Raw genomic sequence first — 19306 nt, 5'->3', positions numbered from 1 at the left:
TAGGGCGCTCCGTGCAGCGGGCGCTGCCGGAGATCTACGAGCGGAAGATGACCAACTTGAGCCAGGCCTGCGAGCGGAATATGCGCGCTCCAAATGGAGCGCTTTTGGAGCGCTCGAGATCTGCGAGCGGAATTCACCATAAGTCTATTCGGGTGGATCTTTCAGAGTGCTCTCAGGTGCTCGGATCGCGCCGTCCTCTGGCTCGTAGCGCAGTGGGGCTCTTTGACTTCGAAGTGGGAGCGGTCGGATCGCGCGCCAGAGGACCGGTCACGAGACTCCAGCCACTTTCGCTGTTGAGTGGAGAGAGAAAGAAGCAGATAAAACAGGGCTTAGCGTCGGACGCCGCCGCGTTTGGCTACCGAACCGATCCCGCTGTGCTGTGCAGTACGTACAGGAAACGCTCGCCGGCGGACAGGGGAGCACAGCAAAGCCCAGCGTCCGCATTGAAGACTGCAACTTATCGTGCGGGCATGCGGACATGCGAGGCGGCGCTGGGTGAATAAATGGCATTGGCTAAACTCTTCGTACCGGGCGGAAGTTTGCGCCCTGGCAATGGAGCGGTTGCGAAAGGTGCCCTTGGTATCTGTTTCCGTGTCGGCGCTTGGGCCTCTTTTAAAAGTTGCCGAGCATTCGGTTGATGCGCCAGTCTTCTGGCTCGCTCTTGGAGACGCTCCTGGATCTCCCAGTTCTGATTCAGAAGATGGGAGCGCTTGAAAAAGACCAGCAAAATATCCAGTTAATTAATCGATTTTTTTTTTCGATGCACCCTTAGGGTTGTATAATAGGATAAGCTATGGGTCGTATGGGTGCGTTTGTTTGTTTGTCTGTTTTTCAATAGGGCGGTAATATGAATATTTTCAATTCAAATATCACTAACCTATGCCGTTAATAGATGCTAAAAACACATTAGAATTGAAACCAGGCATTTCGGATGGAAATGCTAGGGCGGATCCGCACGGTAGCAAATCGACACTCCTTTCGTTGCCTGAACATAAATAACAACCTGAAAGTGTTTCTAGCATATGAAGTTCTCGAAGAATATAAGCTGCATAATGAATATTTATTTAACCACTAGATTTTGGCATCTCTCTATGAGAAAATATTGTTTCTGGAAAAGCGAACATCCGACACGCCACCTCCGCTAATTGGGTTTCACACTTCGTGCATGGAAATGGAGATCATTAGCGTTGAAGAAGACTCAAAAAGCGCATTGATGCTCTTGTATTACAAGGACAGTGATAATGTAAGGTAAGCCCCACTGCATTATTCTGAGGACACAAATTTGGTCACTGTGTGTCATATTTTGATGCTTCTTTAGAGGCAAAACTCCCTGCTTGCTCTTTTTTTGGGGGGGAGTGGGGGGGAGAGGGGGGGTTGGTATTGCACTGTTTTCACGGCCGAGTGTCTCTACGGAATATTGTGAAGGAGAATGTTTGTTTTTAGAAAATAAACAATTCCTCTAGCCAAGTGGACTATAGGCTGCAAGTTAATATATGCCATCTAAAACAAAGCCAAATATTAATGAGAGAATTCAAATCCCTGTATTATTGTGCGAATCCCAGTATAGTCTGCATAAGCAACTTTTAATTTAGAAAATAAAGCTTTTTTATGTAGCTTGCGCATCTAGTGCACAATGTGCACACGGGGCATAATTTGCATTTCGTGCCTAGTCGGCACATATAAACGTCCTCATACACAGCACATCTTGTCGAAAGCCCTACCTTTTAGCTCACAAATATGTTTGTCTGATACATTAATCATTATTAACATACACTGTCATTCACAGAATCCATCACGTCGTTACAACTAACGACCTAGAAAAGATCTTTAGATAGTCCACACTGCGTAAAATTTAAAATTTTAAATATGTATACACCTTTCCAAAAAACGCTCCTAGGCCGCTGCCATGTTGCTGATGCTGATGCGGCTGGTGCGACTCTCGCGCCCTCTATCAGCTAGAAATTTTCTGCCACTCTCTGGGACTGTGAAGACGCGCTCAGCGCGGTTCTCTACCTACGTTTTTGCGGTTTTGCATTCGACATTTTCTCGCCCCTCTTGAAAGTTTGCACTTAATCTTTTTTATGCGTGCTGCGTACCCTTTTTGTATTATCTTCCATTGTGAGAAATAAGGCTGGCAAGTGCCTGCCAATCAAGCTTTTCTGCTCGACATTCACGGGAAACCAAGGAGGTGAAGGACGTCGAACGACCCTCGACGCGATTTTGCGAACATTGTTCTCCCCCCTCCCAGAGATAATCCGCGTAGAATCCTCAGTCATCTCCAAAAATAGTTGTCCGGGTTGGGGTGAGAAACGGGTCAGTCGCCTTTGTTTCTTTGCCTTGGTGCGGTTGTGTAAAAAGGAAGCTCTCCCCGAAAAGTGCCCCAAAACGAAGTCATCTCGGCATCCGTCCGATCGTCAAGATGTGCCTGTCGTCGACTGTGACGGTGTTATTTGAGATCTTTCTCAAATAAATTATTTTCGGATAACGCTGCATCGTGCGGTACGTACGATATATTGTTCGAATGTTAACACTTCCTCAGTTGTATGTCCGTGTCCTGTCCATCGGTAAACACGTTATTTGTGAGCGTGAAAAATGCATGCCTTTCTGCCGTCTTCTGTTGCAATTTATTTTTTACAGCAAAGCGCTTTGTCGTTTCACATGCGTCGAGTCCCGCGGCGCCGTCAAAACTTATCGTAGGAAAAAAACAAATAACTAGAACTATACACGTTTGCAAGTCCGGCTTCAGGGCGCTGCCATCTTGCTTGGTTGGGTTGCGCTTGGAAGAGTCATAATCCGATTATGAAGCCTTGCTAATGCGTCGTAATCGGATTATGGCCGCGCACAAGAGCGCGCACCGCTGAGCAAGATGGCGGCGCCCTGAGACCGGACTTGCAAACGTGTATACATTCCAGTCGCATTCGTTCTGTCGCGCGCGTACCCAACAAAAATAATTTAGAGTTTTTTTGTTGTTGTTTTTTTTCAAAATGTGGCACAATGCTTTCCCCATGTCCTCGGGAAAATACATGTACCACGAAGCACAAAATATAGCGGGAAAAGACGAGAATTTAGCCGCCAGCAGCGTTTGAAACTGCGCCTACGCAGGCTGCGGGTATTGAAATCACAGTCCACTCGGTTAGGGTTAGGAGGGACGCCGGTGAGAGTCTAGCCTCAAACTCAGTGGCTGGGCTCGAAAACGATTTGTTGCCTCTGGGGTCGAGTGTTTTTTGGAAACGTGTATACTCCGTAGGCTGTAGTCCGGAATATAGGATAGCTAATTCGTTAATTACGACCTTACACTCGCTTCCGGACGTCGATCATGAGTAATGACGTTATTAAGAAATCAAAATATTTATGGCGGGTATGTGTTCATTTAATCATTAAAAATACCCATTCCAAAGTGTATAACATCGGAGTAAAGATCAGTTGACAGCAAAGAATCTATGATACTGTTACGTTATGCTCACTGCATGTCTTCGCAGAAAGAAATTGTGCGATCAATATGTGTGAACCTTTCCAGCCAGAGCGAGCTACTGAACGTCACGTCAAAGAGATCTAAAACGAACCTCCCTGTTCTGGAATTTCGCTTTGAGGAGCCATTCAACCCAAGTAAGAGTTGTAGGGTTGCCTTGCTGCATGCCCCTCCGGGAGGAACAACACGAAGCCGGGGTTTCCAAAAACAAGAAACTACATTTATTAGCATAACAGCAAAAAGGTTGTTAGTAGCGAAGTATAACAATGCCGGGCATTCAAACTACGCGTCTCCGTGCCTTCGATCCGTCTCCCCCTTCTGTGGGTGTGTCCCCTCTTTTATATCCTCTCGCGCCTGTCCTTCGTGCGCTGTTGCGCAGCCCGGACGGTGTCCACTCTGGGTGGTCAGCAGCGGCCTCTGGTGGTGGTGGCCGACCCTCGCTCTCACACTCCCCCCCCCCCCCCCCCCCTTCCAAGCGTCAGGCATTTCAATGACAGTGTCGTCGTGGTCGTCGCTGCGAGGGGGTCGTCGCAGAAGGTCTGGCCGGCGACACTGTATCAGCGCTATGGCACGCTCCAGGTCGCGGTCGTCGAGATGGGCATGCAGCGAGGAAACTCTACCACATGGCCCCACGTTGGGCGTCATGTGGTAGGGTTGCCTTGCTGCATGCCCATCCGCGTTACGCGTAATGCACATCTGTACGCCGTGTCCGCTACGGCAAACTGGTATATCTCGCCAATCATTCCGCTACGTCTGCTTTGTATTACACGATGCCCGTGACGATAAGTGTACAAACAGAAGCAAGAAAGAAGCAGAAGAGACAGTAGTTCCAAGTAGTTCCGTTTACGTGATTGCGTTACGTGAGGCTGAAAAAAATACTATGCTTTAGCTTGCCTTATAATAAACCGCAGCAGACGCTGCAGTTGGTCGTAAGCCGAAACCAATCTATGGCCATGCGAGTGCCAGGCGATCTTCAGGAGGCAAGCAGTGACGCGCGGGGCGCGTAAGCACGTGATAGATTCACGGAGCTGGCTTAGCTGCCGTGACCCGTAGCGTCCGCTGCGGTCCATCGTAAGGTGAAACCGAGTGCAGGGTTGTACAAACATCGCTTCAAAATATTTCAAAATCCAATCAAATAGTACAGAGTCACCCACCTTGTGTACATTACATGAATAATTATATAGATTGATATTACAAATTACTCGATTTGAAATGTAATCTATTAACATTACTAATTTTTCCTTACAAATGTAGCTGATTACTTTACTGGCGACGTTACAACTTAAGTTACTGAGTAAGTTGCAGCTTACAAGTTACTCTGGTTTCACGTTACTTTGCCCGGATACCTCGAGGACACCTAAGCATCTCTTATGAGTTGTGAGTGCGAAAGCATACTTGTAAATATATCAGATTGAACTTTAGAAATAACTAGAACAGAAGACAGAAAGGACAAGATATGACCACAGCTGTGTGTCATATCCTGTCTTTTCTGTCTTGTGTTCTAGTTATTTCTAAAGTTCAAGCTGATATATTTACAAGTATGTACCAACAAGCTCAACTCTTAACCGTGGTGCGAAAGCATTCTCGTCGCCGAGAGGAGCAGAAGCGGCTACAGCGCCGGCAGGGCTCAACCTCCCAAACCTGAAGAAAGCTATCGGTCGTCCTGCAAATCAGTACTCATCCGTTTTCTTTTCTGCAAAGACTCACTAAGATGGAATTCCGTTTAGAAGCATCACCTCCGAAAGGGGCTGTTGCCAAAAAACAGTTGGCCTCTATTTGCACAAGCACCTTTCGGAAGTTCGCCTTCAGCAACCGTTCAGGGGTTCGAACTCTATGGAATTGATTTCACGCATCAGTCCTCTACATTCCTCTTCCACGCCAACTGCCATGTTTTTGCTTGACGTAGAAGATATGTACTATATATTAGACCTCAAAGTACTCCTAGACTACGTTTCTCATGTTATTTACGAGCTTGGGATTTCTGATTTCCAGAACTCATCCGGTGTGTCAGCGGCACGTTTCGTACAATTAATAGCCATTTACCTTCAATCCACCCCGGTAGAATATAAGGGGAAGAACTTCAGACAAAAGAAAGGAGTCTGCATAGGGTGCTGTTTAGCCCCAATCCTCAGTGAAGTTTAGCCGTCGTTTAATTGTGGACGAGGCCGTAAAACAGCGACTGGCCATAAAGCCGCGTCCATAAAACAGCGAAATTTAGCGGAACAATTTCCCCGCTAAATCTAGCGGAAACATTTCTCCACTAAATTTAGCGCAAAATTTTCCCCGTTAAGTTTAGCGCAAATATTTTCCCGCTAAATCTAGCGGGAAACTTTCCCCGCTAAATCTAGCGGGAAAATTTCTCCGTTAAATCTAGCGGAAACATTTCCCCGCTAGATTTAGAGGAAGAATATCCCCGCTAAATCTAGCGGAAAAATTTCCCCGCTAAACCTAGCGGAAAAATTTTCTCGCTAAATCTAGCGGAAAAGTTTTCCCGCTAAATCTAGCGGAAAAAATTGTCCACTGGATTTAGCGGAAAAATTTCCCCGCTAAATCTAGCGGAAAAATTTCGATCTAGCGGAAACGTTTCTCTGGGGGGTCATGTGAGAGGTGTGCCACATGACCTAGAGATGTTACTTGGTTTCATCTTTCAGATCTAACAGGGAGAGCAGTTGAATATTTGCTCATTAACACTGATTATACTTCTTGTTATGTCCTAAAGACGTCAACTAGGAAAGGTACGAATATTTGCCTGTATGCATTTATGCGCGTAAAGTTCTGCCTCTTTTTTTTTTTGCGCATGAAATTAATATTTTAATCTTTTCTCATGCCTTTCTTGTGCGTATTACACATGATTTCGTCCCTTTCATTCCTAGTTTCTAAAAAAACTGTCGTTAAACAAACGGCAATGTCACAAACATAATGCTCTTGTTTCATGCCTACTACAACTGTTGTCATTTAGTCATGCTTCGTTAAGGCCTCCAAAACAACGTTAGGAGAGCTGCTTACAACTTTTCATCTCACTGGAAACCAAACTGAAACGACAGATATTCAATAAATATAGGCGTCACTCGTAGACATAGTAGTAATAAATATCCTCTAATGTAAACTCAACAATGTGAAAACCATGCATATTTAGGGGGAGAGTGAGGAGGAATGGGACAGTTTTCACACTATAAATTTTGTGCAGTTTTTAGCCGTCACATAAAAACAAGTTTAATGGTCCAAACTGCAGGGTAAAAGACCCTTCACATCGGTTGAAAAGCACTTTGTCATAACACTTTCATAATTCATAAATGTAAAAAATGCAAGAACGAAAGTGTGTTTTATTCCACCCTTCCCTCAAGGAGAAATGGGGCACATGCAGGTTGCGCTAAAACTAGCGTTAGTGAGTATTATAAGCAAACGGGGCTTCATCAGGCATGAAGCCCGATCGCAGTCGTTTTTTTTTCCTCCGATTGTCTGTGGTTTTGAACCGGGGATTAAGAATGCGGTAACGTTTTAAAGAAACCAAATAATTGCAGCTCAAATTTATATGAAGTAAAATTAGAAGAGCCAGCATTATTACGAGCCCACCAGTCAGATCAACAATCTTTATAAAAAGAGAACTGAGACACTGTCCCTTTCCTCTCACCATTTCAGCGTCCCATTCCTCCCAAACTGCCTTACACATGGTAAGTTGCCAATTGCGGCAACAAGTGAGACCTGAAGCTTAAATAGTTGTGGTTAAAAGCAACCTACTAACACATATTTTAAAGGTTAGTTTACTACTACCGTTGGTCAAACCATTTTGATTCACAAATCAAGAAAAACGAATGTGTGTTACTTACATTTGAGTCCCGAAGTGGCAACCACTTATTAAGATCGTGTACACCACGCTAAGCAGGACGCCATTACAGTTGAAAATACCACAACCACGGCGTCATGAATATAGGAGTTAACCTTTTTGCAACTATTCACTGGAGAAATATATTGACTGTCCCATTTTACCACACTCTACCCTACCAAATTTAGATTCGAATTCTGTTTGTTCGTCCTCTAGCAGATGATAACTAGCCATCCAGAAATTATGGGAACGCATTGTTTTAAGATTCATATTGCCGCGTCGACGACCGAGAAGGGAAGTTTCTTCCTACGTCCAGAACATCCAAATTTACTCTTATCCCGAGTGTGAAAGATAAAAAAACCTATATGACCCTGCCGAGTCAGTCTCGCCCTAGCTCACTCCCGAACTTTCAAAATCAAATATTCGAGATACCGAGTGTAGTACATAAGGAGCCGACCATCGCCTTGCCGATTCAGTCAGTCTCGCAGCCTCGCTCAAGCCAACTGTCGCGCCGACGCTGCGACGCTCGCTGCAGCTGTTTCGACGCTCATTCTTTCTTTTGTTTCTGACACAAATTCGCTGATTAAACATTCATTTTCAATTTACGCTCATCGAGCCGTTTCCATCCACGACAATGTGCTCACCACTTGCTTTTGAGTGCTTATGGTACAATACCTACAATAGCTTCCGTCAGACAAGTACGCCATATTTCGAATGTGTTAGCCCTATTCGTGAATTTGCTTGCCTGTGGAGCTCTAAGCGCATTTAAAAAATATGAAAAAACGATTAGGATTTGTTTAACATTGTCCCTTTTTTTTTCTTCTTCAGAGTGCACATTCTGGATTCTACATACAGAAGGTGATGGAGAAGCCCCAAAAGAATGCAAACCGCCGGAGCGTCCTCCCTGTGTCCAGGAAGTCTACGGTCTTCGCGAAACTACCCAGTGCATTCATTCAAATACGGTACGAGGGACGAGGTCGGATGTTCAATGAATACAACACTATAATTAACGAGCAAGAAAAGCACTCATTATCGATGTAAATTATGTAAACTAAAACAAAACAAAAATCTGTAACAACATCAAATGGTACAAAACTATAAAACAGCACATGCGGAAGTGGAGCACAAAATTATAGAATATCTCCAAGTCCCTTTTTAATTAATTCAGCTACCTGATTTTTCTACACTATGTAGAAATTAATTGGACTTTAGAATATATTAACAAACAAGTGCTAGAAAACAATTAGTAAAGGAAGACGATATTGTTGAACTTGGGATTGTGCTCTGTGTGCCCTTGTTCTCGTGAGCTGAGACATCCACAAAATTTGGTATCAGCGGTGGGGTAACCAAATGACAAACCGATCGGAGCCAAGTGATATCGTATCCACTTCTGTTTCGACTCAAACCACGGAACGGTTATGCAATCTCCCCGCTGAATGCAACACCATCGAGCCCCCGAACCTGCTTGGAACCGTCACCAATTTAGTCCAAAGCCGTCTGTCTCTGCTGGAAACTGCGGTCGAATGTCAGGTTTCCGATGTCTGGTAACGCGTGAATCGCTGTTTTTTGTTCATAGAATCTAGGGTACGACAGGCTGAGAAACACCTCCATGTTGAGCAACGAGAAGGTTTTCCAAGTCACCAACGGCACGTTATTTTCAAGAAACCATATGGCTGGTCCGGGAAAGTTTACTTTTACTCCAAAAATTTCGACTCAGCTGGAATTCGATCTGCAGTCGTGTTCGCAAGCTTTCTTCATCTAATTTCAAACAGTTTCCTACTTTGATGGGCTGGACACAGCACGGAAAACTCGTGTTATGTTTACCCAACTGCGCTGCACCGTTGCGTTTGTTTGCAGAACATGTCTGCTCCGAGCCTTTTTCTTATATCAGCTCCAAGTAGAAGCTTTAAATGCCCGCATTGGTAATTAACATCTGAAGCAATTTTGCCTAACTGCTTTGAAGCACCATCGGCAAGGACCAACGCTCCAAGAGTTAACTTACGCAGTCTAGCGAATGGAGGCTAGAATTACTCGTCGGATGTAGAAAGACCATCTTGGAGGAGATTGCAATGATTCTTGAACCAACACAATCAAGGACAGCGACATTCAGCGTTTTGTTTTTCGGCTTTCCTGCCTGACCACGACTTGCACAGCACTGTGTCGTGCACCCAGTGTTAAAATAGCCAACAAAAAAGCGACATGGTATAGAAATTTCGCATCCGGTCTCCAGATATGGCGCTACATTATTCCGCGGTTCATCCTAGTAAAGGTGGTTGCTTTACGTGTCTTAACTTTAGTCACTTTGCTCGATCATGCACAAAACGCTTGGTCCCGTAAGTCCTAACCTGTACCATCGCCGAAAGTGCCCAGTGAAAGAGAAAGTGGCAAAGTTTAATCTTATGCAGTGCATCCTATCCCGCTTGTGACAACGTCTCTGCGCACTTCAATAGCACGTTGCCTCTTCGTTCATCTTTAGGCCTGCAATAGATTTGCTTCCGGAACATAGCGAGGAAAATAAACAGGACATTTCGTGGAAGTTTGGAGGCATGATGGCTAAGTGTGGCTTAGCGTTGTCAAGCCTGAAAAACCTGACCGCGAAAGCTGCGGCTCAAAATTACTTGAACATCAAAACCGCCACCCTAATTTACTATCCACTGCTGGTACAAATGGTCAATCGTAAACCATGGCTATCTTGTATTTTCGCACCATAAAACACTGTTGTACCTAGGCTCCTCGCAGTTTGGGCTTCAGCAAAAATTTCAAGTTCGACAACGCCAAACACACATCCTATTTTAATAACTGCTACAATATCGTCCCGTTATGGAATTCGCTGTACCATGTTGCCTTGTTTTCTGCGAAAAAGGCGGTCTAATACTTCTAGTTTCAAACCTGGCGAATGGTGACGTGGTCATAATATAGTAATAGGGTGACCGGACGTCCCGTTTTGGCCGGGACAATCCCGTTTTTTAGGTCCGCTTCTGCCGTCCCGTATTTTGTCTCAATGATGAATCATGTCCCGTTTTCGCCGGAGTGCATAGTTTTGAAATTGGCACCATGCGAGTTGAAGCAAACCGAAAATATGCCTACTCGTTACTAGTATATTTGACAAAAATAACCATAAATACTTTAAAATATTTACACAGAGAGTAGCATTTAGAACTGTTCTTGACCACAAACACTTTTTCTCTCGCAAAATATGCGTGTGTAATTGTTTTATTGGATATAGCATTTATGTCGAATCTCGGTTGGCGACACTACACTCTTTTTCGAAAATAACGTAGAAACGTACAGTCACGATCAGAAGTAATTGGAACACGGGAGCGGTGGCCCAACTGCATTGCAGCGCGATCTAGCCGCGCTCGTAGGAACTGATAGGAGACTCAGCGCATGCCTACCTGCCGGTGTCGACAGTCCCTTTGCACAGATCTATCTATTTCATTTACTGGCGGTGCAAATAATCATTCGCTGCTTCTCAGATACAGCACTGCAACCGTGACGGCGTTGATAGCATCCGTCAGCGCTACGAAGACGCTCCCCGCGAGCGCGAACTGAGGAAACGGGTGCACTCTAAAGCGGTTCGGTGCTAGCTCAATGACGCGGCAAGCGCTGCGTGACGCATCGCTTCGTAAAAAAGGTCTTTAAATTGTTCTCGAGTAGATAGCAACGCCAGCTGCAGAAACTTACACCCAAAGTTGACAAAGACCCTTAATTCCAAGCAATGAACCGCGTTTTTATTTCATTTGTGTCAAGATAATATATTAAAGATATATTATAGACACTAAAGAGCGCGGTAAGCGCTATCAGCGCCATCGGCGACGTAGCGTTGCGTCCTAGAAGCGGTAAAGAACGATTCGAACCGCCGGTAAACGGAATAGGTCGAGAGAAGCGGAGAGGCCATCGGCGCGGGCATGCACGCATGCGCGTAGTCTCCTATCAGTTCCCACGAGTGTGGCTACATCGCTCTGCAATGCAGTTGGGCCACCGCTCCCGTGTTTAAATTACTTCTGATCGTGACCGTACGTGTGCTTTAACCTTCGACCCTTGTCAATAAAATAATTCAAAAGAAACTAGAATATTGGAACTCTTCAGGTATTACAATCTCTGAGAGATGGGTGCAACTCTTTAAAGAGATGAAAACAGAGAGTGTATGCTGCGCCGAGATTCCCGAGTCGTGGAACTGGCTCTGTGCTTCCCTGCAATCGCGGCTCCAGTGGAGCGCGTCTTTGAAATTATGAACTCCATGTGGACATGCCAGAAGTCTCGCCTTCTTGTTTCAACATTGCGAGCAATACTACTTGTGCGGTTGAACTTCCCATTTAAGTGCGCAGACATTTACAAGTGTGTCTTGCACAGTAAAGTCCTGCTTAGGAAACTTCAGTCGTTTGCAAAATACGCCCACACCAACGAAGTACCCAAAGCAGGGCCTTCCGAATTAGTGCATGCAACTGAACTGTGAGTGTGACTGTTTCCTAGGGCTTAGTGCAATATGGTATCGTTCTGAAATAAGACTCGTTATTTTAATAAATTTTTTTCCCAACTTCAATCTTTATTACGCCCCCCCCCCCCCCCCCCCCCCGTCCTTTTCCGTCGTCGACGCCGGGATGTCCCGTTTTCTACCTTGATGAATATGGTCGCCCTATATAGTGAAGACTTTCAACCAGAAACTTTAGCCCTCCCGAATGCGACAGCCGCCATTATTTCCTCAACCCCCAACGTTGTCTTTTTCGGAAAATTACCTTGGACAGAACTCAATCTTCAGGGGTCAGAATTTAAGCTTCGACACACCCTAACAAAAGAACAAAAACCACAACTACAAAATCTGTTCATGGAGTTTTGACAGCATTATTATAGCACCAGAAGAACTAGGGTGCGCACCACTTGTGAGCCACGTCATCAACACTGCTGATCATGCTCTGGTGCATTATAATCCACAAAGAGTTTGAATGACAGAACATAAGGAGATAAACAACAAGGTAAACGACATGTTCCGAGGGGACACTTTTGCACGCTTTTATAGTATTTGGTTATCACTAGAGTCACCGTCATCCCCAGTGGTTTTTGTAAACAAGACCCGGCTCTAGATGATTTTCTGTAGTTTACCATAAACAAAACGACATAACAGGTTTAGAAATATGTGTCTTGCCTTTACATGACTTACCTTTTGATCACCTTCAAAGTGCCAGCTACATTGCTATACTGGAATCTGGGTCTGAAGACTGGATAATGACAAGTAGACTGAACCGGAAAGATTCGAAAAAAAAACTACCTTTCTCAAGACTGACGAATTACTTCAGTTTTAACGCCTTTCTTTATTACCGTACGATGTGTCTTCAGCTCTCAATGCCTCGTGGATAGAGTGCTCCGATATTTCATGTGGATGATGTCGTTGGATTATTTTAACGAAATCAACGTGTACGCATACATTTCTTTCAGAACAATACGGCACCACCTGCTTTCGGGGCTGAGTGCCCTAACCAATGCTCAGATGAACTGAATTCATCAAAATGCTTCTTCAGCTGCGGCAAAGTAATTTGCGTGGAGCCTCTGTTAGCAAGAAAGTATTCGCTCGAATCCAATAAAGTTTAGAGCATTAGCCAATATTCCAGAGGCCACTCCACGAAGCAGCTAAAAAGCATCTTCAGCTTTTCTTTTTCCTTACGTTTATTCGCCGAAACCTTGTTAGAGCTGCTCGACTGAGCTTTCTAGAAACGACACTACGTGGGGGTGTTTCGCAAAGAAACAAACTTCCTTTGCAGGCATCAAAAAAGCACAGCTTGAGCCACGAACTCCGACAATTTTTTTCAGTGGAAGCTCAGATATTCATTCAGACTGACGCCAACGGTAAAAAAAACTAGACGCTGTGTTTTATTTTCACAAGAAAAAACGTGAAAGCCGTTTGCAACTCCCTGTAACACCGAATTAGAGTGCAGCTCTTGAGGAGGTGGAGGGAAGGGTACTGGGGGGGTGAAGTCACCTGGGAGGGCCACGTCACGATGCCGATGATGTCAACAGTGACGTCACTGATGACGTCATTAGTGACGATGACGATGCGGACTCCGATGACGTCATCAGCGATGATGACGATGACGATGCGGATGTCAGCGACGTCATCAGTGACGTCACTGATGACGTCATCCGTGATAATGACGATGCGCATGCCGGTGACGTCATCAGTGACGTCACTGATGATGTTATCAGTGATGATGACGATGACGATGCGGATGCCGGTGAGGTCATCAGTGGCGTCACTGATGACGTCATCAGTTATGACGATGCGGATGCCGGTGACGTCATCAGTGACGATGACGTCATTGGGGAGGTTACGTGACCTCGGCGGGGGGGGTCACGTGACCTCGGAGGGTGTCACGTGACTTCGGAGGGTCACGTGACCTTGGGGGTCACGTGACCCTGGGGAAGGGGTCACGTGACCTCTGGGGGTCACGTAACCTTGGGGTGACCATGGGATGACCTTGGGGGCCGCGTGACCTTGGGGCGACCTTGGTTACGCCGACGCCGATGGCGACGCCGACGCCGCTCAAGCCGGGAACGGGCCCCTAAGAGCTGCGCTCTAAAAAGAAATAATATACCACCTGGTCACGTACGCGAACCCCAAACTTAGCGAGCCAGAAAGTCGACGTAACTTTTTAGAACATGTGGGTCTTGCTGTTGTTTCGACAGTAAAAACGTTCCGTCCATACATCTAGGGAACGTATTTTGCAGTAATTTCTTTAGATAACGTAGCCCTGCGTTTGCTCCAGTCAAAGGTCAATCTTACGTTAAGATTGACGAAGTAGACAGTAAAACTAAAAAAGTTCTACTTTTTGGTGGTTCACAGATGTGGAAAGAAGCCCCAAGGTGCAAATGTTGTTCTCACGGAACCCATTGAAGTCACCACAGCTTCCCCAGTGCTCGCGCTTTGTGATCTTTGGTTGGTTGAAGCGGGTGAACGTGAAATGTTTGACATAATCCATTTGCTCATTTGCAAAGTAAATAGCAGGATGAGACTTCACAAACGTCGCTTGGGCCACTTGCGAGCGCCCTACCAGCTTCGGGTTGGTCTGCTGTGCCATCGAACACATCCTTCGGAACAGCGACTCCTCGTTGTTTCTTTTAAAATAAGGTACAATTTTCTTGTGGTGTATATTAATCTTCAGACTACATGCCATCTCTTGAAACATCGGACGCTTGACAAAGCCGCAATGAGATTGTGATGAACCCAACTCAGAATGAACGTTTGACCGTACATTGCGCCAGGCACGACATACCATCTGAGGAAAGAACTACCGCACTCAGGCCAGATCCAACTGCAGCAGATACCTACCTCCCTTAGGGATTCCGTTTAAGATTGTTGGAATTCATCCCTCATGGCTGTTCCTAAGGTCTGACGCTGGTAGCAAGTACGCAAGTGTCGCAACCGACTACCTAACGAAGTGGGTCGAAGTGGAGGCAGTCCCAGATACTTAAGCGTGTGGGCGTCAGACAACGGTGACGCGGCAAGTTCGGCCGCAGTACCTCCGCCCACTTCCGGACATCCGTTCAATCTAAGACTCAAGCATCGGGATCCTTCTATGCCACAAATAAGAGCGGTTGCTGCTACGTCAGCCCTCTCTTCTGGCCCGATGTTCTTATAGTTCCCTTCGCGTATAGTTGTGCACCGCCATGACAGTAATTATTCCGTTCTAAATAAATCGCCGGGCCGATTATCTGCGGCGGACGGCGGAAGTTTAAAACCACAAACTGTACATCTAGTCGATCTTTCTAAATAAACACTCTGTACGAGGCATTCTACACAGCGTTTAACATTTATTTTGACAAAGTAACACCAATCATGTCCCGTACTTTTAGATCTTCTCTACGAAAATGCCGGATTGAGCATGCGACTACTTTTCCCAACAATCCTCAGACGAATGGCCTGGTAGAGAGTTTCAACAGGAGTATTCAGGCTATGGGCCACCTGCAATGTTGTTTTATATGGCGCAATCTAGCGACTGTAGCAAGAAACATTGGGTACGCCAGGGAGAGGCGGCTGCATCGCTCAAACGTGAGCTATCACTTTGGTGGCGCCACTTCGCCTAGTGTCTGAAGCAAGAAATGCTGGGTAGGCCAGGAAGCCGTGATCGCATAACACGCCTGTAAGGAGGACATTAAGGAAATGCTGAACCAAAATTTGTATTTAAAAAAAAAAACAATTTAGGAGATGTAGGTGGGACGCTACAATTCTTACAACACTACTCGTAAGGCGATATCTCGAATGGACGGCCGTATTTTCGGAAAAAGAGGTCGAGATTGTACTAGGCCAACGAAGCCGACGAGGCGGAGAAGACGCGAGGCCGCTCCCTCTCCTTCTTGGAGAAAGATGACGCAAACATTTCTGCCAAATGCGCCTCCTTTTCTTGAAAAATACGGTCATCCGTTCGAGATATTGCTGTATGAGTGATGTTTTGGTGTTTTTAGCATCCCGTTGCACGCTTTTGCCGCGTGTTTTGTGGAATCCAGATTGCGGTTCAGCATCCCCTTAAGGCCCCGTAGGGCGAATCGTAACGACGGAGTTAGGCACGTTACTATGTATCGCCGGAGTACGCCTTTACTGCAAGAAGTGTCAGTCTTTTCGCTGCGTCATGCTTCATTATATGTGCATGGCGCTCGCATACGTATAGAGCATATCTATACCGTGGAAACGCAATCTAGGGCGTAGCGTTCACCCTCTGCCAAGTTACAACCAGACAGGGCATAACTGTGGGCTTTCACTCTGCTGGCGCCGCCTGACCGTTGCCGGCTTGCTATATTGGCTATGTTTAACACGTCTTATAGTAACTGGCACACGCGCATTGGTACAGCGACGTTCGCGTTGAACATTTTACAGCTAGAATTGACCGCCAAGTCTTTATCTGAGATAGTCTACGGAGTACTTTTGACACTCTCACACGAACTAGCAAAAGACCCATGCGTGGACACGTCAGGTGCGAGAGCATGAACAGAAATTCGTTCAACGACTAACTGAAGAAAAAAACGTGACCGGCCGACTGATAATTTATTGTAGGCGATGGATGTAACCGTTCAAGAGGTGAATGCATACGACTGAACCCTTTCGATTATTTGGCGGCTTGTGCCATCGATTGGCTCCATGGGGACGAACTCACGCTGTGATCCGGCAGTTCGTTTTCGTTGTATTTTAAAGTTTAATTAAAAAATATATTGAAATAATTCTTTGACATTATTTCACCCTATTTCCAGCCTAGCCTCTTTACGCTTTCTCTTCAAGCAGACTGGCACGTTTGCGGTCGAAGCGACGGAAGCGAGAACGGACGGTCGGCACGTCGTTTGGCAAGATAACGGCTCATAGCTCGATCGAATCTGAGTTTTTTTCCCGTTTGCCAGCATCTAGTAAGACGAGCGTTTCATCTAGAAAACTGCGTTGCGTGTAATAACGTAGTGCACATTTGAATACAAATTGCAGCACACGAGACGCAGAGGGGGAAGAACATACGGCTTTTCTCCCAAAGGAGCTTCCCCCTTTTTGCTTCTGTCCACCCACAATCCCAACTTTCGCCGCTGTTCATGGAGAACGGGAGCATGCGCAAAACCCGTCTTGGTAAAAGCTCATTGAACCAGTTGGTATATGTTTAACATTATTAATATGCTACACCGCTCAAGAACCAAAATTTAAAATTAGTAGCAGACACGAGATGAGACGCGTTGATTCGCGTCTGAAGTTTTAACGCATAAAACAGAAAGAAACGTTAGGTAAAATAATAAAAACATACAAACATACTCACATGAAGCAATGGGAACTCTCAACGCAAAGGTATGGGTTCTGATAACGCTGTAGCACCGGTAACACTCATTATACTTCAAACTCGCAAATGCATTACCAGTAAGCGCATGTCGTGTATTGTCCGTTGCTGCATTTCTTGGTCACTGTTCTTGAGCGCTGTAGGATCGTCCCCCTGTTTAGCTGCAACCTTCGTTTCTTTTTTATTTTTATAGTTACGCCCAATATTTACGATACCATAAAAAATTTAATTCATCCTGGATCTTCTACTACTCCTGCAAACTGCATGCGTCGGGTTCTCAGGAACGCTCAAAACCAGACAAACAACTGGACTGTGTTTTTCAGCCTCGAATATTCTCACTAAAAATATTAACAACTCTCTTAAAAAGCATTTTAATGCCCAAAATGTGATACTCATTCTCTTGAAGGCCGATGTTCCCACAAGGATACCTGAAAATCCTATCACTCCCAGTGATTCTACACCTCCCAGCAGTCCAACGACTCCCAGCAGTCCAACGACTCCCAGCAGTCTTACGACTCCCAGTCGCGCTAGCACTCCCAGTCAAGCGATTGACGTGAGTCTTTCTACTACGTGACACGGGTGAATTAGAAGTAAGACATATGTGAAAACGTTTGTTTTCCAGTCGGGTAAATAGGTAAATGGCTTCCATGCTTCTTAAATGTAAATTACTAATTTATTTTTCTTTCAGGGGCATACAAGACATTTAGTTGTATGCTCATACGCTTCGCCACAACAGCTGTAAGGTTATCAAATGTAACGTAAATTACATTTCTTCTAACACCTCAATGAGTTGAGACTACGGCGAGAAACTTAGACCTTTTAAGTCATTAGATGTTTGCTAATTGTCGCCTCAGTTTTTCATAATTTCATTTCATAGAGCTATCTTGGATTGAAAATATTTAACGTTAAACGCTAAGCAGAGCATTATTTATGATTTACGATCAAAATGAGCTCATATGTTTTAATTATGTTTTGCCTAACTAAAACGAAATAAAAATGACATAAATGTGCTGAATATAAAAAGGCGTAACTTAGGTACTCATAAATATAATCAAGTAAGTGTACATTAAATGCTTCCATTTTTTTTTTTTTTTGCGTTTTTAATATTAGTTGCTTTCTGAACTTAAAAACAAGGACATCTATCTCAGATACAAATCTTCCGCGTCCGATCTTTATCTACTGGGATTTCCAGCAACAGGCGTAAAAATGGAGTTCCTCGAAACAAAATATGACACAAAAAGCGCACTATTGACAATAGACTACAAAGATTCAAATAAAGCATGGTAATCAATTGCGTTCACTCAAACAAGAGCTATAGTAGACTCATATGACCATTTGTGTCTAAAAGCGCCATTCGTGTTTTTCAGGCATACACTCATAATACCATCGGAAAAAGCTACATAAAATATTGTGTTATTTCTATTGTTTTTTTGTTTTTTTTTTTAGGGTGAAGATTGCACAGGTCAATTTTATGTTTTGCTATGGTTCTCTAGATTGCTTTCCTTATGAGATAACATAAATGGCATTGTTTCCTTGCACTTACTTTCAAAAAGTTCTTCCAGTTAGCGATATGTTAATTTGGTAGGCGTGGTGCCCATGGGGAAGCGTACTTTGTGTGTGCTAGGTGCATAACATGTGAATGAGGTAAGGGAGGCATAACTAAACCACTTGAAATTATAAAATTCTGCGGATAAAACGACTCGTGGTGTTTTCGGCTGGTCAAGTTCCAGCCTCTCAGAGCGCTGACAAGCCGATGCCCATTCAAATGGTCGAAGTCGGGCGCTCTAAGTCTATTCGGGAGGATCTTTCAGAGTGCTCTCAGGTGCTCGGATCGCGCCGTCCTCTGGCTCGTAGCGCAGTGGGGCTCTTTGACTTCGAAGTGGGAGCGGTCGGATCGCGCGCCAGAGGACCGGTCACGAGACTCCAGCCACTTTCGCTGTTGAGTGGAGAAAGAAAGAAGCAGATAAAACAGGGCTTAGCGTCGGACGCCGCCGCGTTTGGCTACCGAACCCTCGCCGCTGGACGGGAGAGCACAGCAAAGCCCAGCGTCCGCATAGAAGACTGCAACTTATCGTTCGGGCATGCGGACATGCGAGGCGGCGCTGGATGAATAAATGGCATTGGCTAAACTCTTCATACCGGGCGGAAGTTTGCGCCCTGGCAATGGAGCGGTTGCGAAAGGTGCCCTGGGTATCCGTTTCCGTGTCGGCGCTTGGGCCT

The 19306-nt window shown here is 45.3% G+C and overlaps 1 protein-coding gene across 1 annotated transcript; it reads left to right on the top strand.

The window, feature by feature from the left end:
• Positions 1-937: 937 nt before the first annotated feature.
• Positions 938-18373, top strand: LOC120836088. Its single transcript, XM_040216888.1, has 7 exons — positions 938-958; positions 1076-1248; positions 3518-3606; positions 6121-6204; positions 8121-8254; positions 17493-17639; positions 18197-18373. Exons 1-7 carry the CDS (start codon positions 938-940, stop codon positions 18371-18373), a joined length of 825 nt encoding a protein of 274 aa, XP_040072822.1.
• Positions 18374-19306: the final 933 nt, after the last annotated feature.

This window comes from Ixodes scapularis, unplaced genomic scaffold (genome assembly GCF_016920785.2).
Source record: "Ixodes scapularis isolate PalLabHiFi unplaced genomic scaffold, ASM1692078v2 PGA_scaffold5__190_contigs__length_132052651, whole genome shotgun sequence".
In the NCBI taxonomy this organism is placed as follows: domain Eukaryota; kingdom Metazoa; phylum Arthropoda; class Arachnida; order Ixodida; family Ixodidae; genus Ixodes; species Ixodes scapularis.
The sequence above is the reverse complement of the archived record's forward strand: the minus strand, read 5'-3'. Positions and strand labels throughout refer to the sequence as shown.

Bases quoted from the DNA above. Each gene is read 5' to 3' on its own strand.
- LOC120836088 (XM_040216888.1), top strand. From the start codon at position 938: ATGCTAGGGCGGATCCGCACG. The intron at 1,249-3,517 runs GTAAGCCCCACT...GAACCTTTCCAG, and splicing joins AAGGACAGTGATAATGTAAG to CCAGAGCGAGCTACTGAACG. The intron at 17,640-18,196 runs GTGAGTCTTTCT...TTTTAATATTAG, and splicing joins CTCCCAGTCAAGCGATTGAC to TTGCTTTCTGAACTTAAAAA.